At 39.7% G+C, this 24,235-nt stretch overlaps 1 protein-coding gene across 1 annotated transcript in view; it reads left to right on the top strand.

Annotated features, from left to right (window-relative positions):
• Window positions 1–1,052: 1,052 nt before the first annotated feature.
• The window catches only part of GPR149 (G protein-coupled receptor 149), a 30,186-nt gene continuing 7,003 nt past the window's right edge, over window positions 1,053–24,235 (top strand). Inside the window, exons 1-3 of the mRNA XM_026096878.2 lie at window positions 1,053–2,086; window positions 3,088–3,280; window positions 6,104–6,579. Of these exons, the coding sequence (XP_025952663.2) occupies window positions 1,118–2,086; window positions 3,088–3,280; window positions 6,104–6,579 (1,638 nt within the window). The 5' untranslated portion in view covers window positions 1,053–1,117. The remainder of the gene's footprint in view (window positions 2,087–3,087; window positions 3,281–6,103; window positions 6,580–24,235) is intronic.

Genomic DNA, 24,235 nt, shown 5'->3' with positions numbered 1-24,235 from the left:
TTTGTGGGCTTACCAGTTTGATCAGTTTTGTATTTCATGAAGAGAAAACATCATACGTACCAAAATGCTGTGCTGATTTCAGTGCATTTGGTTAGAGCAGACAGTAAGCATTCGATGCTGCTTAGATTTGAATCGTGGGGAATGGAAGTTTTATAAGCCCCAAACTGAGCTGAGATATCACACCTTGCTAATTTGCATGGCTGTTTTGTGTCGTTACTGAAATGTTGTCATTAAGTGACTATACAACTGGTGTCCGTAGGCTGTGTATGCACCAACACAGGCACACTTGCAGTAGGAGTAAGAATACAAAAAGGCAGAGCAGACACACCCTCTGTTTCATCTTCACAAAAGGCTCCTGCAGCTTCTCCCCTTGCTAAGCTCAGAGTACAGAAATGCAGAAAAAATAAAAGCAGCGCTCCAGCTTGTGATGCACAGCCGTGGAGCAGCCATGGGCTTTACGGGAATGACATTTATGGCTGACATCAGATCTGAGTATTTGCATTGGATTTCAGTGTCAGCATCGGAGGTGTGGCTTAGCAGGGACACTGTTTCAGAAGACTGATCCAGCTAAGAGGCAGCTCCCTCTGAGAAGATACTCATTTCCCTCTTCTCTGCTATCCTGCTGGCATCTGACTCCTCCCTCCTGCAGCTCGGCACAGCGCAGGGTGAATCAAACAGCCTCTCATTCTCCACTATGTTTCTCCCTGAGCCAGTAGGGCTTGAACACACCTGATATTCTGCCTTCATTTCAACCGAACTCGTGAGTAAGGCGCATTGCCTGATATATCTGTTAAAAGTGAATAGCATATTATTACCTGAAGAGCCTAAATTAACCATCTTCTAGTACTGAAAGGATTATAAAGGACCACATCAAACCTAAGTGTCTTGTAAATGAAGAATTGCATTTTTTTTAGCATTTGATTGTTGCCTGATTTTTGGAGAGCATGAGTTATTGTGGTTATCAAGGGTGCTTACATCTGAATGTTTCTTCATCAAATGCCACAAAAGAGAGTCTAGGAAAACAAAGAAACTTGTGATGTGGAGCTAGCAGTTACAGTTTCTGCTAGTGAAAACTTGCAGAGTCAGTGAGGCAGCAAACAAAAAATTGGCAAGGACAATGTCGGTAATGCCTAGTAATTTATCACTCAATGGGACGAGCTTCTTTGCTGAAAATCGCAGCGTTATGGATAAGCCTAATGAGCAGAGAACTTCAAACGTCTTTCTCTTCTGCTTGACTTTTATCATTACATTCACAGCACTTCTGGGCAGCATTTATTCACTAGTTTTCCTGCTGAAAATGCAGAACAAAACCACGGTGTCAATGATCGTGACCTCACTGTCAATAGATGATTTGATCAGCATTGTGCCAGTGATTATTTTCATGCTCACCCAGTGGTCAAGTGATGTGCTCCCCCAGCCTCTGTGCTCCACCTCAGCACTTATATATTTATTCCAGGGCATTTCTAGCAACCTGAAAGCATCTCTTATAGTTTCTTACAACTTCTACACCGTCAACAAAACTGTGACAATGAGCCGCAGCACTTCCAAACGACCAGTGAGCATGACGTGGGCCATTCTCACCATTTGGATTGTCAGTTTGCTAATCTGCATTTTGCCTCTCTGTGGCTGGGGCAACTACATCCCCACCTCATGGGGCTGCTTCATTGACTGTGCCAGTTCCTACATCTTGTTTTTATTTATTGTCTACTCGCTGTGCTTTTGCCTCCTCACAGTGCTTTCTGTCCCTCTAACTTACCAGCTCTTGTGTTCAGATGAGCAACAGCAGTTATGCATTGATTACCAGGAAATCTCTCGAGGCTATGTCACCCCTGTGACATCTGCAGGCTGCAGTACTGCTACCCCATCTCTGTCACCAGAGGACCCTGTGGATAAAACCCTGAAGCACTTCCAAAATGTGTGTGCCAGCTCAGAGGCAGTTTTCGGGAAAGGTGTGGCTGAGAGCAGTGGACTCAAGCCCCGTTGCATGAACAACATACAGAGCAGGAGCTTCAGAGTGGGATTTGCCCAGAAACGATTCTCGCTGATTCTCGCATTGACAAAAGTCATTCTCTGGCTTCCAATGATGGTAAATTGTCAGATTGGTTTACTCTTTAGTATTTACGTGTGTTTAAATGGGATGTGAGTTCATGTGGTGTGAATTGAAATAGACGAACAGTAGGCATAGCAGTTGTTCCTTATAGTATAGTTTGTGCCAGCAAAAGTCCTTTTAAACAGATCTGTGTCACACTACGTGAATTTAACTGGCTTTCAGCAGGTTTGGCAGAGCCTGATTCATCAGTATGCTATGCTGTTTTCACATCATTTATATCACCTGAATACAGGGGTGAATGAAGTCCATCCTTTTGTGTTTCCAGCTCTCTGATAAGCATTTGATCAGCATTATGGGGTCTGTGAATTTTACTAAGCTAGATTTTCTGCCCCTCCTCACAGCTGTGAGTCACAGATTGGTTAAGAAAAAGAAGTTGTTTGAAAAATAGGTGTTTTTTGTATCTTTGTAATCTCCATAGCATTTTGGGGGGTTGTCGGTGTGCACGAAGCTTTGGGAACACATACATTCTCATATAATTAGGAGTGAGTCTAGTCAGAATATGACCATGGCTCTTGCTTAGTATTATCCTCATCCCCTGGATGTATATAGACTTAGCATCTCAGCTCTTCTCAACTGGGAGAGAGCATTACGGAGCACCTGCAGCACAGTTCCGTGCAGTCCTAAGTTCTCTTGCTCCCCATCAGGAATTGGGGTTTCTCAGTACCACGCAGGAGAGATTTAGCAGTCTCTTAAGTTGCTTGAATTGTGAGTTGCCTCTTTTAATAGTTTTCAGGCATCTATATTTACCATTTAACTTGAAGCAAGGGGTTTTCTGAGAAATGCAGAATGAGGAGAGAGTCTGTCAGTATGTTTGTTTACGCTCTTTTAGAAACACAATTGTTAGGCTCAACATACAATCATTGGTGACAACCTGTGGCTTTTACTTGTGCCACATTCATGATGAGATATTTTGTTTCTTCCTGGAAATGTATCATGCGCTTGAAGCAATTTAAATTTCTAAATGCTCTGCCTTTCAGGTACAGATGGTTGTCCAGCACATCATTGGTTTCCGAAGCCTTTCATTCGAGACACTTAGCTTTCTGCTGACTTTGCTGGCTGCCACAGTCACCCCGATATTTGTCCTGTCAGAACACTGGATCCACCTGCCCTGTGGCTGCATCATTAACTGCAGGAGGAATGTGTATGCTGTGTCTTCGGAAGAACTCAAAAGTAAGTACGGGATGCTGACATGCAGCTGGAATACATCTTGCAGTAGATAGGATAGGAAGTTAGTAACACTACTTTGCTTGGCTGATATTCCCAAGTCACTGGCAGATCTTTTAGCAGAACTAATGAACTCTGAATCCTAGTTTCCCTCTCCTGTCCTACCCTGGGAAAGATATATCCGCCAAAGTCTGGCAAAAAGTACTAATCAAATACGTGGACCATGCTAAATATATTTAATGCTGGGGAAAAAAAAGAAAGGTTAATTGTGAGCAACTTCACATTCCCGAATTAGAAGAAGGAGAGGATCTATTGTTCGCACACCTGCCCTATAGATACTGGACAGAAATTATAGTGATACCAATAAGCAAACACCAAAGGTCATTATTTGGTGGGGGGATGGACAGACAGACAGACCTCTCAGTGCATTCATGTAACTTGTTGAAAGCTGAGGACCTACTGCACAGTTTTTTCCTAAAAAGATTTTCCTGCATGTTTATAACATTTAGCTGGTATGTATGTGAAATAGAGGATGCCAGATCTTCATTGATGACCTTCTTGGAATATTTTCAAGATCTGGAACTAGTTTTTCTGGCCCTCCATTTAAAACCAACTAAAGGAATTGCTGCATATGCTGTCTCTACGCCAGCCTGTCTGCTGCAGTTACATGACCTTTGTTCTTTTCATTAAAAACTTCTTGATCAGTCAGAGAAAGAGAACAGAAAGAAATACAGCTATCACTCTATGAACTTACTTCTGTGGAAAAAATACACGTTTAGGTTTCTGCAGACATTAATAATAACATCAGATTTGTGGCTAAAATGTTGCATAATGCTTTCCTGTAAAGTTCTTGGTCATAGTTTATTTATGAAATACCTTGATCTCCAGTGTTCACATAATCTGCATAGTGGGATTGCATTTTGAATTAACAATGAAAATAAGACTTTTCCAGTGTTTTGGGGTTTTTTTGCAAAGTATTTATTAAAATGTTTTAAGGAAGCTTAATGTACCTACTAATATAAATTCAGGTTCTTTATTAATAATTCAGTTATGTTAATTGCATACAGATGTATGTGTATATGTGCATACATGTTTGTTTTCTGGGGCAACCACGAAATTTATAAACTTAAAGCAAAAAAAAATTAAGCTCTTCAACAGTAGGTAATTATGAAAAGTTAAAAGGATAGAAATCTGCAAGAGGATGTTGAACACATCTGTACCTGTTAGATCTCTGTTAACATATAATAATTGTGTTCTAGTAAAACTATCAGTAAGAAAGCCAAAAAAACAAGGGAAGAAGGAGCAGTACTCAATTTTTTTTATTTACTTGCATAATTATTGTCAAGAATACATTAACAGAAAACAATTTATATTATTTAATATTTCTAATGTTACAATTATTTTCATATATAACAGTGATAAATTTCTGCATTAGACTTGCAGCAGCATGAGTTGCAGTTGTAGAGTTTGGTGAAGATGTCCCTTCAGGCCTGATCCAAGGTGAATTGAAAGTGGTGGCAAGTTATATTTAGGGAAATAAGAGCTAAATACTTCTGAGGATCTGAGTGTTGTTCCCTATTTTGTGCAGTGAAAGTCCACTGACTTACGTGGATGAGTCCCTGACATCCACTGCAGCGTATTAAGGAGAAAGCAAGCCCCCAAATCTTAAAGAAAAACCATTCCCATGCATGGCTTTCACTGCCTTTGAACACATCTCCAAATGCAGAGTGAATTCTGCTGTGACTCATGACCTTTTAACTGCTGTCCCAGAGAGGGTGACTGAAGTTCATCAAGACGACAGCTTATTGCAGATGTATCTAATATAATATTTAGAGAGAAAATATATGACAGATGGAAAAGCAGCAGTTATAAAATTATTTAAAATAAACTTCTTTTTTCAGATTTTATGCTAAAGGTCTCAAGTTTTCTCAAGTTTACACATTTTCAAGTTTTAACACAATGACTGTTAAGGTCAAAAGTTCACCCAGAATTAAATATGATCTTGCCAACACACTGGCTAACTGCTGAGCAGCTTTATATGTTGTATAGATGTATCTCTATACATTTTCTTTCATAATCCAGCATGATAGATTTTGGGGGAAGATGATTTCATGAGTTGAATAAAAAGCACTCCTTTAGTTACTACATAAGACAGGGTGAAAGGGAGACATGAGTGTGAAGAATCTGAGGTGATTTGTGTTAGAAACAAGGAAACAAGGGATATAAATGGTGATTGAGAAATTTAATTGTTCAATTACTGTGTAAGATTAATTAGTTGGAGCACTGAGTTTAGAATGGGGAATATACAGAAGTTTCCTTGTGAAAGTGCTTCAGCTATTGTTTATTTTTTATTGTAGAACTCTGTTTTTCTTACTTGACTGTTAGCACTGAAGGATAGTTATCGATTCTCAGAAATACATTTTATCACTTTGTACAATTTTTCTCCTTTAGGCATATAGCTGAAATAGGATTGGAAAAAATGATATTACAAAATGAGCCATAATTTAACTATTTTCTTCTTGTGTGAACCTGGTTAACATCATAAACAGTGTGTTTTTGAAAATGGCAGATGAATCTACCAGTTTCTGGGAACCCATGAACTTTGGCATGTATGATTTCTAAGTTCATTAAGAAAGCAACACAATAGCTTACTGCTTAAGAAAACTTTGTTCTTAACAATTCATACTTTTGACAGATGGAAAGTTACCTGTTGCTAATAGTAATAAGATAAATTATTATGTGTCTTAGAAGGTAATTTATATTTTTATATGTAATCTAATTTTTCTGCTTTTGACTCTTTAATATGACATCTCTCTCCTTTCTTTTTAGCCAAACGGAGAGGTTTTGAGTTCAGCTTGTCTTTCCAGCAAGGTTATGGAATCTACAAAATATCCCATGAAAACCACCACCATGATGATGGTGATAAATCTGTGTCCTATCACAACTTGGTGAGCTATGATTTTGAAAGCTCCAAGGAGCCCCAGAAAGCAAGCGACGATGCCCCCGCGTGCGGGAGCGCAGAGTTCAGCACCGCGGCCGTGGCGGACAGCTCCAGCCTGGCTGCCGGCCGCAGCGGCGTGCGCCTGGCGGGCACGGAGATCGGGCAAGATCCTGGCGCGGACACGAACCTGGACCGTCTGCTTTCTGACAAATTAGGAGTCTTTAAAAGAGAAGAGGCCAGCAATTTTGATAAGTCAACTCTTTTTGAAGGACCGGAGAGAAGATTGTCTCATGAGGAAAGCCATAAACCTGAGCTCACAGATTGGGAATGGTGCAGGAGCAAATCAGAGAGGACCCCTCGGCAGGTAAAACATAGATTTACCCTTAATTTTTTCTGATAATAAGAAGTATTTCATCGAAAAATAAAAGTGATTTTTGCTTGTATTGAAATTCCAATTAGTTCTATTGATAGTGTAATTATTTTTAGTAAAAATCATACTTAGCATTGTATATTTTAGTAACCTCACACCTATTTGCAAAATCTGATCTGGCAATAATTTCTCATTTGTCTCCTTAATCATGGGTTATCATTATTGTTACTATTTTGTATACACCTGCATGATCTATATATGGTAAGAATTCACTACAAAAAATGCTAATTCATCTCAGTGAATAGGAATTTTCTCTCCAGAAGACTGCAGAAGATTACATTTTCAAGGGTATTTCCAAACTTCTGGTGACATTTTTTTGCCATGCTTACATTTTGGGTGGGGAAAAAAGGAGAACTGGAAAAACAAACATAAGCAAACATGAATGGTGAGCACCACAGGTTAGTATAGATTTCAGTCTGGGTGTGAAGATTCCTATTAGATTCAAAGAAAAAGATTCCAAGTATTAAAATGATCAAAACCCTTTCCTTTAGAATGTGGACAGTTACCAGGGAGAAGAAACAGTCAGGAACTGATTCATTTTCTGGAGCTGTGAGAGAGAAGTGATCAAAGGTGGATTCCTTATATATAGCACTTCAATTTAAGGATTTATTAAGGATGTCCATAAACTTAGCTTGTGTAGCTCTTTGCGTAGAGGTTCTGATTCTGCTCTCTCGCATTTGCTGGGCACTGTATTGAGTCCAGCAGAGCTTTTCAGAGCTTAAGAGAAGAGGAATATCAACAAACCATAGGCTTTAAGGGCATATTGTCTAATATATAGTCCGATTTTACAGTGTGACCCTTTCACCTGTAGGTATGTCCCATTGAACATACCAGCATCTCCACAAAAATTGGGGTTCACTTTCAGTTATCAAATTGCAGTGCTATGGTCTGTTTCAGGTGCACAGTCCTCATTGACATGCTCCCTGCCATGCTGACAGTGGTATATCAAGAACAACAGGGTCAGCGATTTCCTCAGCATGGGGGCATCTGGGTTCTGCCATGACAAACCCTGTTGCTAGTGCGCCTACTAATGCTGGGAGGGTCTGCACCAGTTTCTGGCTAGAGCTGAGCTCAACACTGAAGTAAAGAAGAGCTGTAAAAGAGAAGTGCCATTTGTAAAATGACAGCCTGAAATTGGGTCCAACTGTAAAGACAGCTGTAGGTCAAACTTAATTCACTGGCTCTCTCATATAAGAATAGGGGCTTAAAGGAGAGCTGCCAAAACTTCCTTTTATTTTCTATAGTCGGTGTTTTTTTAAGAGGAAGAATGTCACAAGTTTTAATGCAGGTCAAATGCTGAAAAAGATACTATTGCTCTTAAGGAAGGAAATATTGTTAATCGTTCCCTTATTAACTGAACACAGAGACTCTCTGTTGAGTGGGCAATGAGTATGAAGATTTTCTACCTCCTAAAAGTAAATGGTTACTAGCTAGAGGTCAAACACTGGCTTGAGGCACCAGGCAAGCCTGTAATGTGACATCTCTAGTGGAAACAGAAATGAGCAACAGCTGTTTATCCCGCAGCTGTAGAAGTTACATGCTGTTCTGTTCACATACTGGCCTCCAGAAAGGCATCTCAGGGTGGTTTAAGGAGCAAAAATGGGTAGTACTGTACTGTGCTGTTATCTACTCTCTATTCTGTATGCACCTTTCATGTGGTACATTGTTTATGCTCCAGCACACAATTTGTCAGCATAAACAGTGTATATAATGATCTTATAGCAGCATAGCTATACACCTATTTTCAGGATAAACCAGGGCAGTTCTATGTGCATATAAATACATAGTTTTCATATTTTATATGTGACACAGTCACAGTTTTGTATTCTTGCTGTAAATTGACTCTGAGACAACTTAAATGTCAACTCTGCGCACTCTCCTTTGAAGGTTCCCCTTGATAGAATCCAAAAGGAGCCGGTATTGGCTTTCAGTTTATTATCCATGGGCAACTGCAAAACACATGTAAAAGGATGAAAACAAAGGACATGACTGTATTTTTGTTATTATTGTATTACTATTCAGTTTGAGTTTTCATTTTATTCAATTAAATTGCAGGAGTTTGTGTGGTAAGTAGCAAAATTGCTAGTTTTCTTCTGCTGTTTTTGGACAGATCATAGTTGGCCATAGGAAGACCCATCTCTTCAGTTTTTCTCTAGGATTGTCAGACTGAGAGGAAATAAGAGTGTGTGCCTCTTTTTAGAGGAAGGAACAAAACCGTTCCCAAAATTGAGAACTCAAATGCTCAGGAAGATGGTTAACATTTGGAGAATGCTATGTTTCCTGCATCAGTTGTTATGGTGCGGAAGCGGTTTTCTCCCACTGTCCTCCAGTGGTCATACAAATGAAAATACCCATTGCCTGTCAAAGGGGTTTAAATATCTCCATTGAAATAAGCAGAAGGCTGTATAAACCTGAGAAACACATTTCCAGGTGAGGTAGTTGCATGTTTATGTCCTGTTCAAGCACAATGGAGGACTGTCAATATTTTTTCTGGATGGCTTAGTTTTTCCCAAACTATGCTGACTGTTCTTGGAAGGGGAAACTTACATTAAGGAATTGGATTTTCAAGATTTGAGAAGAAGGGAAGGACTCACCATTGCCTAGATTACGAGAACTCTACTTTCAGGAGCCAGTGCTGAATGGGGTAGGTGAAACACCGTCATGTTCTTGTAGTATTTCCTGCAGAACTATGGCTTCTGTTAATCTCTCCAGCATCCGATTAGTAAACTCCACAGTGGATACAGTCTCTACTCGTTTATTTGAATTCTGATACCTCCTGATGCCTAGAATATCAGCCCTTCCTCCCCACTACAATGCCGGGGTGGCATTGATTTGGCATTGATTGCCAGGGAGGCAAGATTTTGGGGCATGATGAAGCCAGAAGCCAAAGCTAATCTGTCTGCCTGGCTGAGTATTAACTAAAATCTGAGGGCTTGAGTGTGTGCTATGGAATTCAGTAGAAATTTAGCATTGCGTTCAGTGGGAGTGGGGGTGGAGCCTGTGTGAAGCCCACAAGACAGGAGTCACAGAAGGATTTAGGTTGGAAGGGTCCTCTGGAGGTCCCCTAGTCCAACCTCCTGCTCCAAACAGGGCTAACTTCAAAGTTAGATCAGGTTGCTCTGGATCTTCGGCACATTCATAGGTAAAATGACTAAGATTTATTTTATATTTAAATAAAGAGATCTCCTCTTTGATATACAAAAGTTTATAAAATGAGTCAAAATAGGAATTTCAGTTTGATATTTCAGATTGGATTGATCATTCCTTTCATTGAAAAGCAGATGTTTACTCTCTTACAGTATGCACTGATGAACTACTGTGTCCATGGGCAAAAGTAGATGATGACTAAACCTGTTTTTAATCTACTAGTTCTTGTTACCTTCTTGAGTGTCATATATAATTTAGGTAACAAGGTCAATATGTCTCTAGATTCATCATTAACTGTGGCTCTCCTTGCAGTAATTTCCGAACATTCTTTGCTTTTAAACAAGAATTCCTTCTCCCATCTCCAGCAGCTGCTGTTTCAAGTTGCTAGACCTGTGACTTCCATTACAGCAGATACCAGCATCTTTTTCTGAAGCAGCTGACAATGACTGCCTGTGGCTGGCTTTATTTGCCCTGGGGCTTTCTATGTCACTTTTGGACAGACTTCTTCACTACTTCCATTACAAGGAATCCTAATTTGTCCTTTTCTGACATTTTCCAAATTATAACACACTGTGCACTTGCAAGGCATTAAGGCTTTTACGGTCTAAAAGTTCAAGGCTTCTAAGCTACAGGTCTCATTGTTTCTGACATTCAGCATGAGCTTCTAGAGCTTCACAGTGCTGACATTTGCTTTGCTGGTGAAAAAGGGCAGAATCTGAAACTCCTGCAAGTGTTGTGAAAAGAACTTTAATGCATTTCTTGGTTGTATGTTGGGTGAAAGATCAATTTGGGCCAAACATTAAATAAGTTGAAAGCCACCCCTTTTATTTAGCTTGTCTGGAGATCCCTAGGTATATAAGAAAAGTCACTTTCACCTCTCACCATTAGTTGCCTTTGTTAAAAAAAAAAGAATCTTTCCATTTACCTCTGCATAATTTGCCAATTAAGCTAACCAATTGGAGAAAAAATAACAAATCTTACCAAGAAATAGGTGATTACCCCCAAAGGGGTGCAAGTTCCTCACTTTCAGTAGTTTCAGACTATGAATGTTTGATCACAGAAATAAACATAGATGTTCTTATTAGCGTACTTCCAGCCTTCTGTTCAATAAGCAGAAATTGTAATTCTGTAAGCTGCTGTAAAATTGTAAGCTGCAAGTGGTGAGGTAAATGTGTCCTCACATGCTGAATTTCCACATAGCAAAGGAATATCAGTTCTAGTTGACTACGAGGTTTGAAAGCTTTTTAAAATTAGAGCACAGTAAGTACCAGGAAATTTAACAGAAGGTACTATAGTAGCTGGGGAGAAGATATTCCTTTACAGAGTGTGTTTTCCTGTGCTTGTTCCTCCCCAAACTACCTTGATCCCTCCCTTTCCTCACCTTTGGTCTTTCCCCTAAACATCCCATAATAAGTCTTGTACAATCCCAAAATGCACTTCCCCTGCATCCCGTAATGACTGCTGTATGCCTGCAGGCTGCAACCCCCCTTAGTGTGTAAGGTGATCTGGAGAGCCTCTCTGTCTGACTCACCTTGAGGGGTCTCAGATCTGGGAAATGGGCTGGTCGCTGTCCTCTGATAGTCCTGGGAGCAGCTGGGCCAGGGGGCTGTTTCTCTGATTGGATTATTGAGGTTCCTCGTCCTGTTGTCATTCTTCTGTGCTACTTCATGTTTGGAGAGATGAGCCTTTGCTCACATAACCGAACAATTTGCCATTCTGCAGTAATTATGAGAGCATTGCAGTAATCAAACCTAGAGACTACCATGGTGATTGAGATCAGACTTTGGGAGAACAGCAGCAAACTTTTGGTTACAGGGATTATAAGAAATCAATGTGAGAGTTGCTGCTACTGAATGAGTAATATAATGTGTATTGCTGTAGCAGGCAGGTGTCCCATTTGGAACCAAAACTGCTTTGTCAAGCACAGTAAAACAGAACATTTTGGTTAGGGCCAAAAAGTTGCACTAATCTAATCCTGATCTCTGAACAACAGCTAGCTAGGCACCCAAATTTTCCACTGATGACAAATATTTCTTATCATCAGGATAAATAAAACCTTTACAGTATTATGCTGTTGCTTCCATCAGTGCATCATCATTGATTTTATCAGCAGGTGAAGCACCAAGTAACTACCTCAGTCTTTACCAGGTGCTGGCTATGGCATCCAACTATCCTGTCCAGATCAGCAAAAATGGAGCTGGAAGTCATCAGCATCATCAACTTTCTAAAAGCCTATTCAGTCATGCCTTTTTATTAATCCTTCTCACAGACACTTTGCAGGCGAGGAGAATGAAAAGGGGTAGTAGTGTCCAAGTAAAAGCAGTCTTGAAGGAACATAGTTTTGTGAAAGAATAATTGCCCTAAGTTTTTCTGAGAAACTCATGAGGAAAAGAAGCAACATACTGGAGAACAACCCACTCTGAACACGCTGTATTCCACAAACAACCTAGAGTACATCCTGCTCAGGGGGACCAAGGGTGGCTGACACATTTTATCCAGTTCAAGGTCACCTACTACCTTCGGCACTTCAAATTCCACAGGTCACCTGGGCAGAACCTGGCTTGAGGAAGCTGTTAACACAAGTGCCCCATGGCAAGAACGCAGAGGTCTATGCAGAGTGGTCTTATCACCATGTTAACACAGGGATAAACATGGGGAGAAAGGAAAGGCAAGGAGGATTTCTCCCACAAAAGGGAGCACATGTATACCCGTTTTTTGTTTGAAGAATCCATCTGAAATATGCAGCCGTATTGCTGTATATTCATTTATTTGAAAAAACAGTGAGATGATTTAAAGGCAAATTGTTCCAAAGTCTGCTCTCTGTGTAGACCCTGTTATTTAGCACTGCCACTACATTTCCATTAAGGAAATGTAATTAGATGTATACTTCCTGCCACAGATTATTTTAAGGCCATCTCAAATTCTAGAATTCATAGATTTTTACAATCCACTTCAATCTCATTTTCAGAAAGACTCTGCTCTGAGGACTTTATGGCCATGTCTGTACACTTACTCCTGCTTTCCTATCCAGCAAGCTGTGAACCAGCTCCAGTCTTGCGACTATATAGACACATTAGTGGGCAACGATGGAATGGATGAGGCTTGTCCTCAGTTGTCTCAACGTGTCCTATAGTAGATTGTTTTGAAATTCTTATCTCATGGTTCATTTGACTTGAATCTGTGCTGAGATGACCTGAAACTGTTCCAACAGTGTATAAAACTAGTTAAAGCATGATCAAAGTCAGGCTTCATCATCATTAGGAATTCTATAAAAATGGCTTCAAGGTAGAGGGAGAGTTTACAATGTCATACTAAGCACTGATTTATAGAATTGACATTGCTTGAATGTGGGTGTGTGTGTTAGTTTATTTATATTAAGCTAGTCAGTCAGTTATACTATTTTTATATGTAGCCATAATGATCTGGAGATAGAAATACATTAGTCTGGTAACATTAAAGTAATTATCTTACTCAAGAGGTGCCATGCAAGTGTTTTTCATACTCTCAGAGTTTGATCCGCATACTGCTTCCTGACAGGGTCGTAGAGCTGACACCGTTCAACCTTTGCCTCACAAGTTGCGTTACTAGAGAACTAGTGCAGAGATCTTGTTAGTCCTGCTAGTTTTTTACCTCTACTTATTCAGGGCTGAGGTAAAAATGAAGAAAAGCAAGAAGGGAAAGAGAAGAACATGCAGTCACAGGCATGAATATAATTTAGAATGAAATACCTGCATGTCCACTGTGCCGATGGCAACTCTCTAAAGCCACTTAAATAGTGCTGGTCAAATGCAACACAGTTCCAGAATGACCAGTCTTCTTTTTTTAGCATCCTTTTTTGAAGATTTCCTAATTTGCTGTTTATAATTATTTAATCTTTATGTATGTACCAGTCACTAATTTTATTCCAGTTCCTCACCCAGTCTTGTGCTGTCAGCCGTGTCTAGTGACTATACAACTGCTGCTGTGCAAGCTTTTAAGAGACCATGAAAAAAATGTTCCTGCAAAAGAGCAGAGTATGAAGCCATCTGTTTTCATTTCCAGAAGCAATCCATACCTGCAGACTGTCTTTTCCCTTAACAACAAAAAGGCTGATTATTTCACAATACATCTGTTATGAGCTCTGCCTTTACTGACAGTATTTTAAAGTTCTCTGCAGTTTTTATAGGCTGCCATCAAAATGAATTGTCATGGAAATTACTTGGTCCCTTGCCTGATCATTGACACTGCAGCTCTCACTGAGAATTGATCTTTGCATATTTGTACTTCAGGTCTTAGGTACAGTATTCTGGTCAGAGTCTAGTTCTGCTCTTTGAAAGAGATTAATTGAAGTTACATTAGGGCTTTATGTAATGGTTTGAGTTCCATGGCCAACTTCTCTACCTTTACAGCTTTGTGCTGCTGTCACTCTACTGATTCCTTTTTTGTTGGGACTATTTTTGCAGCATAATCCTCCATGTTGGTTTGTGTAAGGTACAGAAAGACATGTGAAATTACTGCTCTTTGAAAAAGCTGTAAAGAAATACACAACCCAGAAAACACTACCATGTCTGAGTTGCGTTCCAGAAACTCTTCTCTTGCATGTGTAAAATATTAGCTTTTTGGCAATATGAGGTGATATTCCTCTGGAACAGTCCCAGTGAAAACAGGTAATTAGTGTTATATCTATTCTAATAGGTTTTTCAAGTATCAGCTGTTTATCTACTACTTAGATACTTCTACTACACCATTTTCTGTGTGGAAAGAAAAAAACAGAACAAGAAATGAAAGTGTCTGACAGAAAAGTGAGAAGAAGCACTTTCTTCCATTTCTTAGTTTTAGAGAACAATTTTGTAAATTCATCTTGCTTTTATAATTTTTTAATTTATTTAACTCAAATAGATTTAAATAAATTTAGATGTAAATTTATTTAAATTTATTTAAATTAAATTTTAAATTTTTTAAATTGCTTTTATAAAAAGGCATAATATGTTCCCATTTTTAAAGTCAAGGCCATTGCTGTTTTGGGGGGGGAGAGCAGCTGGATCATGGACTTTGTGGTTTGCTTGACTTACCGGAATTTTACTCACTTTACATCTAATCGGGAATGTTGAAAATTTTCACATCTCTTGGTAGGATATAGGTGTATAGCATTCACTGACGTTACTAGAGCTTTGCATCTAAATCTGTGAGCAGTTTTGGAAGTCTCAACAGAATACATCTTCTCAGAGCAATCTTTACAAATAATATTCGCAAGCAGCCATCCTTTTTTTTTTTCTGTCCAAGTTTGTTTACACAAAGTTTGGGGAAAAAGCTGTTCTAGGAGCTGCTGCTAGCTGCGCTCTCCTATCGCGGCACAGTTGTAATACCCTGCAACCAGCCTAGAGCTTGGCAGGGCTCTGGATGACAGCGGATCCGTGGCCCGCCAGTTGCCTGTTTAGAATGTGCTCCCAGAAAGAGTTTTCACTTCGCTTTCTGTAAGGGGCCCAGCACTGATGCCACAAAAAAATAGTAGTGATGTAATTTTTGCTTGTTCCTTTTTTTTGTCGTATCAGCTGGCAGTCCATTGGGTGGAGTAGGAAGAAAACATATAATTAGATGTTCTACAAGACTGAGCCTGAAGGCAGGCTTCTTTGTGAATTCCCCTGTGAGAGCTTCAGCACTCGTCCTGAAGAAGAGCTGGAGCTGTGAGGGAGGAAGGGGAGCTGGGTACTGGCAGAGCCCTTCTGTGCAGTATGAGAACACATGTACTAAGAAGTGCTAGCAAGGCAGGGGAGGAAGCAGCACTCTCTTAACCTGTTGCAGTAAATACATCCTTGAACTCCTTTTATAAATGTTTTTTCCCCTACTTTCTCACAATTCTAAAGAAATGCAACAATTTCCTTGGCTTGTGTTTGGCCGTTCTTCTAGTTTTCTTTTATTTCCATAGCCAGAGCCTGATACATTGCTCCGTTGCGGAAGTACTGCCCTCTGAGTAAGTGGCAGCACCATTGACTTCAGCAGAACAAAACCTAATGGCATCTGACAGAGGACATGAGAGTGTGGCTCTGTGAGACAGAGAAACAAGTGGGAAGTGCAACATAACAAGTGTAAAGCACATTGAAGAGGACATATATTTCTGTAATACTGGCTTACCTTTTATGTGACTTGGAACTGACATGCTTCTCTGCATGTCAGTATATGAATAGGTGAAAAATGTCACCTCTTTCCTATTCCTGCTCTTTTCCTCAAGGTCCTTCCTACATTGCCATGTCCATTTTTTCCCTGATCTTTCTTTCGCACTTTCCAGTAGGTTTACTAAGCCCTTTGACCTGAGAGGTACACTTTTGCCTCTGTTTCAACTTGGGAAAAATGAGCATGAAAATAAAGCTTTCATAAAGATTGCTGTGCTGCAGAGCTAGCACTTGGCAATGGCTGTGCTGATAAAATGGGGACTGAGGTGGGAATACCAGGTGCAGTGTTGTGTACTAAATCACAGTGTTTACAAGACAAAAATATCCCCTTGGGCTGCATCCTCAGGGTAGGGACATAGCTGTGTTTTTCCCATTAACACTAATGGAAGTCAAGAGGCTGAACCACGCACCGTGCACGAAAATGTACCCCTTTATATTCCTGTCCTGCAAAGCCATCTTGTACATTTCCTCTCAGCTCTGCTGCTGTAGCAGGAGGTGCTTGGAGCTGGGCATTGTGTGTGGTATTCTCTCAGTTACAAAGAAACGTCAATCCTTACATTTTGTGTTTTTTTCTATCTCCAAACTTCTGTGGTAGATACTGGGCAGATTGCCCCAATGTGCATGCCACTTCCTAATGCTCCAAGAAACCTATGAGATGAAAGACTTGCTGAAATGTGTGAATTTTGTGGTGTGGTTTCCATCTTGTTGGAAGACGGTTGCGCTGGTAGATAAGATCCAGTGAAAGACTTCCCATCTCCAGTGAAAATTTACTGAGCAGGGAACTAGAACTGCTGATCTTCTCAGTGCTATGTCAAATACAGCTGGAAATAGTACCTGCTGTTCTCAATATGACTGGACCATTCAGCTACACTGTGTTTCAGAATTCAAATGTGAAAAATCTGTGTGTTTGGGTAAAAGTTTGTGAACCACCATGGCAAAAGATAATTAATTTCAGCTGAATGGAAATTGTCCAGTATTGAAGATTTTGTGGAACAAAATGTAAACCCTTCCAGTAACCCATGCAACTGAATCTCTATGACAATGACTTTTTCCTTGCTGGTTTTAAATAGTTATCTGGTTCGCACATTGAGATAAAGGCATAACAGTTTTATAGTTAAGCACACAATCCTTCAGTTACTGTAGGGATTTCAGTCTCAGTTCCAGCCTCTTGGCACACTGTATGTCTTAAAGCTTTAAAGGGTCAGAGTTATAGGCTGTTTGACCTTGTTCTGAATGCGTATCAGCAGGTAGAGGTGTGAAACTGAAATAGTGTTAAAAAGCACAATACTCTCCAATAAACTAACCTGTTACCTTGGGTTATAAACTTGGGTTAGCATTTGGAAGTTTGAAGGTCAGAAAAAATTTGTGACTAGGTTATCTTTAGCAACTCAAACTTTGTCAAAATGGAAAAAAAAAATCAAAACAGATTTTACAGAATTTTGTAAATAGCAAGGTTAGTAAACAGTGAGTCTGATTCAAAGTACCTGAAATGCAGCCACAGCAATTTTTAGTCAGGTAAATACCCCATTATATTTAGCAGGGCTTTTTCACAGTCTGCCCAAAATTTTTCTTAAAAGACTGCTGGTATTTCATATGTTTGATGCCAACAGCCCCTCCAGTACTTCCAGAGGAAAGTAACTTGTAACAGGACTGAATATGTTTTAGTGTTCTTTGCTGAGAGTAGTGACAGCGCATGCCGCCTGGCCTGCAACGCTCACTTGCCTGAAATGATTAAAGGGAACGCAAGGGGTAAATAATCTCTCCCTACATTACTTTCTTTTTTCCACTCTTTCAGCAATGCCCATTTTAATTTGTATTTTGTCAGCAGTATTGTTTTTCCTGTCATTTTCAGACCTTAACAAAGCAGTAAGAAAAATATTAATCACTTTGATTTAGCTTTTTGGAGAATAGGGTGCCAGAATACATATATGAGGCCTTTAACTTTTTGTTGAAACTATGTGCTACTTGGAAGAAGGTACTACCTTGGAAAATACCATAGCTGATAGTCACCTCTTTGTCAGTTCTGAGAATAAAGAATAATTCCATCAAATTGATTTTTCTGGAATGAAAGTGGCATGAAAGGAGAGTGAAGCAGCTTTTTTTATTTAGTACCTACATAGGCTAGCTATAATTGAGAGGGAAAGAAAAAATGTACTTGTTATTTGCTAACTCTTTCTCAGTGGCATTGATGAAAGATATCTTTAACAACTTACACAACAGAGGTGTTTTTTCCTTTTCTAGAAAGATTGGGTGTAAATATATCATGTATTTTTTTGCCTCTAGTTAGGTGCCTTCAGGCAAAAGAAATCTGCCAGGCTTGCAAGGTATTACAGGCTCACTGATTTTTTCCTTTGACTTGCTACATCATCTCCTGGGTGCCTCAAGCAAACCTTTTCAAGGGACTCTCTATACAGAACCTATTTATGTGCCTTGCAAAGAGAAAGAGGGGGAGGCTGTTTAAATGATTTCACATAGGAGGAGCAGCAGGGTATCTCTGTATGTTTGTGGTTTGAAGTTTTTTTAGCAGTGATACAGGATCTTTCTCACCCCAGGTTAGTTGTAAACATTCCAGTAAATGCCAGGTGCAGCACAGAAGCCAGAGGCATTCGCCTGGCTTATACTCCTATATCTATATATCTAGTCTTTACTGTGATGTTCTAGTCCAGTTTCTTCTTGCAAGTGCTGTTCTATTGGTTGGAAAGTCAGTGTAGCATTTAAGCACCATCTCCCAACTTTGCTCAAAGTAGGACAAAGTGATGCAAGCCTTAAGAGGCCTGCTGACAGTCTGCTTGCAGTAAAACTGTGATTGGCACTCTGTTGAATTGCATCAATAGCAGAAACACAGAGAAGAGAAACATTTGCCCAGGAGGGCAAGGCTGAATGTAGGCAAGATCTTGTAACGTTTCCCTCATGTGGGCACACTAGTGTGAGGAAGCTAGCTTTTTATGGCTGCTATTGTTTCTGTCTTGTTCAGATAAATAAATGAGAGCTTCCAAATCTGTTGCTTAAATAGGTTTTTATGAATGCTGGATACAAGTATGCATGCACACACACAAGTAGAGAAAAGAAATAAAATACCAGGCTGTGGGGAAATAATAAGGATAAATGCTTGAGCCTTGTAGAGCTGTAGCACAGACACCGTATGTCACAGACCCTTACAGGAATCAGTCTGGCAAAAAGCTGCCACTGACTGATATCGGTGTTCCTCTTACGAGAGAACAGACAATGCTACAAAAAAGATCGCTATCACCCTAAGCAAGGCATCCTTGTACATTGTGCCTAATGCCATTTGATGGAATAGGGGTTACAAAAGCAGTGCAATTTAGAGACCTTCCAATAAAGCCATTACATTGTAGGCTGAAATGGAGAACATTTTTTACAGGCTTGTGCCATTTCCCAAACAAATTAGTCAATCGTTATATTTTCCTTGTAAACAAAAGCACTGTTTCAGTTTACAATGCCTTCTGCTTGGCTGAAAACGTGCTAGTATTAGGCTTGCAAATGAACTAATACCTTTCTTCCAAGAGTGGGTTCATCTGATGGCAGTGCACGCATAAAATAAAGTTCACCGAGTCTGGTGAAAAAGGCAAGGCCTACTTTTGCAGCTGTTACAAAAACGGGAATGAATGTCAGTGGGTCCTCTCCCATTCCAAGAGTGACCACTTCCTAGTAGCAAGGTGATGGAGAGAGCTGGGCCAGACTCCCCAGACTCAGATTTCTGTACTCACCACAGGTTGCCCGATAGACCTCTTCTCTGTCCTGCAATACCAGCTTTCTACAGCCAGTTAATAGTGCAATTAGCCCTGTCAGTCAAAACAACAAAAAAAGTCATTTTCAAAGGTTCATGACTAGAAAGTTTTGACAAGTACATAAAACTCTGCAAAAGCCAAGCTGCTGCCTGCAAAAGCCAAGTGAAGGAAAGAAAATATTTTTTCTTTTCCTCAGCATCCTGCCTTATCTTCATTCAAATCTTCACATAAACAAAATAGATCTAAATGTAAAGCTGGATGAACACGGTCTCTGATTGTCATCAGAACATAGGTATGAGAATGAGATCTGTGGGTGAAAAGGTAAGAAGAATCAGTTGCAAACATACTTAGGCTTATGGGCATATGGCAAAAGCATTCTTAAACTTTCCTGATACTTAAGATGACCATGAGCAGCTGGTGCATACTGTAGTAAGCCAAAGCCTCCTCTCATCTTTAACAGGTATGAGATGGCCTCCAGCAGATCTTAAAGCAAAGCACCTTCTCAGCTTCTGTCTGTGCTGCCTCCATACAAGGGGTCACTAAAAGCTACCATATGCATTTTTTGCAGAATATCAAAGGTCTTTCTGTTGAATTCATTTACTTCGACCACAGACAACTGAGTACAAAAGTTCTGGTATGTAGATGCTAGTATTTTTATCTTGGATGCCTCTGTTGCTCCTTCTGTTATTAATTTGCTCCAAATAAAGATCTGTCCAGACTGGGTAGCCCAATGACAAGTATTAGTTTACAAGTCATTTGAGGTGAACTTGTCTATTCCTGTCATATCCTACTCTATGTTTCCTGCAATCTATATTTACTCTGTATTTACTGCAGTCAGCCTCTCAAAAGGCTGATCACTGCAGTAATTAATTTTACTTCAGCTAATTTTTATTTTTAGGAAAGTGGAAGACTAAGCCTCTGTTTTAAAATAAACAGAAAACACATTGTCTGCGAAAAGAAATGATGGGATCCTCATTGGGGACATTCTAAAAATAAAAATTTTGAGCCAGAGCCTGGATTCTACCAAAGTAATTAGGAATGCAGACTCATTAGAGCTTTATTCAGATTAATGATATTTCTGTTTAGGAGGGCAGCATGGCCCAGTGGAAGTGGCATTGAACTGGGACACAGCAAAACCTGCCTTGCTACTCTTGGCTCTACCACTGTGCTGTCTGGCAGTCTCAGGAGAGTCATTTTCCATTCTGGGACCTCACCTCAAAGCACTTTCACCTTTTCCAGAGACAAGATACAAACTCTAGTATGATCTCTACTTCCCTATAACACTTATGCTATCTTTCAGATTTTTAACACCTATTTGTCCTTTTAGGGTCTGTACTTCATGACATTTTAAAACTAGGAATCATGAGGGAGGGTCTACAGATTAACTTAGGCTTCAGGCTGTTGCCCAGACATAGATATATGGAACCATTTGAGATGTCTCAGGTTGTCCCACCTGGCCTTCAGCTGCTGCTTAAGGAGGGGGCAGGTCTCCCATTAGTCCTGGGCATTCTCTATGGCATCTCAGATGTCACTAGTCAACCAGGTCTGGGCAACTAAATCAAACTTTAGATGTCTGTTTTAAGGACACAGCCTTTTCACAAAGTCAGTGGAGGGAAGCTCCTAATGTAGGCACACTGGAGTGTCCTGCAAACAAATTTACTTCTCTCCCTTGATGGTGGAGGAAGTCCATGCTCTTAGGCTTTTCCCTTCTCCTCCCAATCAACTTAGCATTCCCTTTCTTTCTCCATTGGCCTTCACAGTATTGCAGCAGCAATTTATTGTCTTTGAAATCAAACTGAGCTGTGAACTACTTGAACCACCATTCAGATCATGTAACTTGTTGAACAAACACCTTTTTTCTTTGGATTTCAACTGCTAACCAGTATCACCTAGCTAAGGATCTGCTTTTGGAGCAGAGTCAGCTTTGTTTTTAGGAGATGAAATATTCATTGATAACTATGTTTGGAGATTGGAGCTGTTGTTGTCCTTTCTTTCCTCCTCAAAAAAGCCTTAGGGGTAAAACCCTTATTTTGTATTCAGGCAAGACTGCAGAGTTTCTAAGTTACAAAATGCCTTCACTAGGATTACTTAAAGACCGCAAGTCAGATGGTTCTTGGTGGACCCTTTCACACTGCTCTGCCAGGTCCCATTGGCTAGGTGCCCTTGGACTTGGTTGTGTTGTCTGCACGGGGTGAAGCCTTCCCTTCATGATAACATCCTCAGCTGGTGAATCAGGATCAAATTCTTCTCAGTCAAAACTGGACTAAAGAAGCTGCTCTTAAACTACAAGGATTATGATGATTTGCCTCAGAACAATAACAACTATTTTCTGTCTTCCATGTAATCTGGGAGATGAGTGAATAATGAATTTGCAGTATCAATTATGCAAAGATTTTTCTGTTCAAAATGCAACAGCACTCTTAAAGGAACGAGTACATTTGTGATTTACTTCATTGTAATTTTTTGTCTTTGCTTGTTAAAAAATTAATGTGCTGGTACATGTAGTTCTCCAGTGAAAACCGTGCCCTAGATTCTAACAGACAGAATAGCCTACAGCTATCTCAGATGGGAACTGTACTCAGGAAATGCCCTGTGATATGACACAATGGAAATGAATGAACACTCTTCACAAAACATAAAACTAGGCAAGGGAAGGGCAGGCTCCTGTTGGCAGGGAACTCATGGCTGGCGTCACTGCATTATAGATCCGGCAACATTCCTGAGTGCTGAAATGCACATGGATATATATTAAGCAACTTTGAAAATTATGAACTTGTTTTCTCTCTGATGCAAAGCTGCAAAGAACAGACCTCCAGAGGGATGTGCAATACATGTTGCTAAGGTTGTTCTTAAGGAGAATAGCTCAGATTTAATGCTGTTCTCCGACTTTTATAAAACCATTCAAATATTCTTATGATTCAATTTAAAGTTGGCCTGAACATAAAGGTGGTTATTTTGCCTTGCAAAATATTTTGCCATGATTTTTTTTTAATCAGAACATTTGAGCATTTTGCTTGATTTCTCAACTATCAAAATAATTGGATTTCCTGTGGCACAGAAATAAGTCTGTCCCAATCCTTCCCCTCCCCAATCAGTCCTACCAGAAATTTAACAACGAATCGTGATAAATATTTTTATATACATATATGTGTGTGTACAATGAAACTAATAAGTACTTTTATATAATATATTCATGTGTGCATGCAAAGAAAAAGAACAGGCTTGATTTTAAATTTAGTGCGTTTGAACAGGTATGTGCCTGATCCTAGCTTCACCTCTCATAGGTGTTGAGCGTGATTGGAGTCTCAGAAAGACAAGCCTTTACTTCATAGGATCAGAATCACTCATAGCAAGACTTCCTTGCCCTGTGTAGTTACTGAGAACCTCAAACAGGTATGGGAGACATCAGAGTTAGAAAGCATGTACTTAAACTGTGCCATATCTTTGTGATAATACAACAAATCACAGTGTAACTAGTCCTGATAAACACAAAACTAAGGTTTTAGAAAGCTTTCTAAATTTTATTTCAGAAATGATAACTGTATGTGTGGATCTGATATGCTGCTAAACTGCTGAGACACAAAAGCTGCAAAATGGCACTTTGATTTAAAAGATAAGGTCTATTTGTTTCACAAAGCTCTTCACCTTTATGCTCATGCATAATTCCCACATGCATGCAGATGATAAGACTGCATCAAAACATTGTCTTTCCAAAGACAGTTCCAGGAACTAGTAGCTGTGAGCTTTCTGTACCTTCTTAAAAACATCTGTGTAATAATGCTTTTAAAAGAGAACACGTAGCATAGGTAGTGTGGGAGGAGTTAATATGTGTATTTCTTTCAGAAACTACAGGTTTTCTTTTAAATATAAGAATACAAAGAGTAGGGGGAAAAGCATGTGGAGAGGCCAATGAAGCAGTACCCTTTCAGAAAACATTCTGGGCTGAAGTAAAAAATGAATCACAACCCTGCTACTGTTATGGATGCTAAAATAATGCAGGGATGAGACACAAGAACCTGAATGGATAAATTGAAGGCCACTGTTTAGCATTACTCAAATTGCTTTCTGTTCCTGTTCTAGAATGAAATTGTATTACAAGACTTAGAGAGCTGAGCTGTAAGTAACAATGGGAATGGTAGATAAAATCCTTCTTCACAAGATGTACCAGTATAGTGTGGTTTGCTAGGTAGATTCTTGTTTATTGCCATAAATGTATCATAAGGTAATGGGGTGTTAATGGCCATTTAAAAAGCAAAAATGAATATTTAATAAGGTTATCAAGATCAAGATAAAAGTCACAGTCTATTCTCATTTACACTAATTCCTACTGAGAGTAATTCCACTGGTGATCAAATTTGCCTGCCTGTACATAAAACCAGAAATCCATTCTTCTCTCATTTGGAGTAACAGTGTTTTTATTCATAGCATTTTTCTGTTGGGCCATTTGACTCTTGACCGAAGCTTGCGAAACAAGCAAAATATGGGTAACAGCTCTGAATCCATGAGAGCGCCTAGTTCCTGTTGCTCAGTGTGCTTGGCATTGCG

The sequence above is a fragment of the Dromaius novaehollandiae genome, chromosome 9 (genome assembly GCF_036370855.1).
Source record: "Dromaius novaehollandiae isolate bDroNov1 chromosome 9, bDroNov1.hap1, whole genome shotgun sequence".
Lineage (NCBI taxonomy): Eukaryota > Metazoa > Chordata > Aves > Casuariiformes > Dromaiidae > Dromaius > Dromaius novaehollandiae.
Note: the sequence above shows the minus strand (reverse complement) of the source record. Positions and strands in the feature narration are given on the sequence as shown.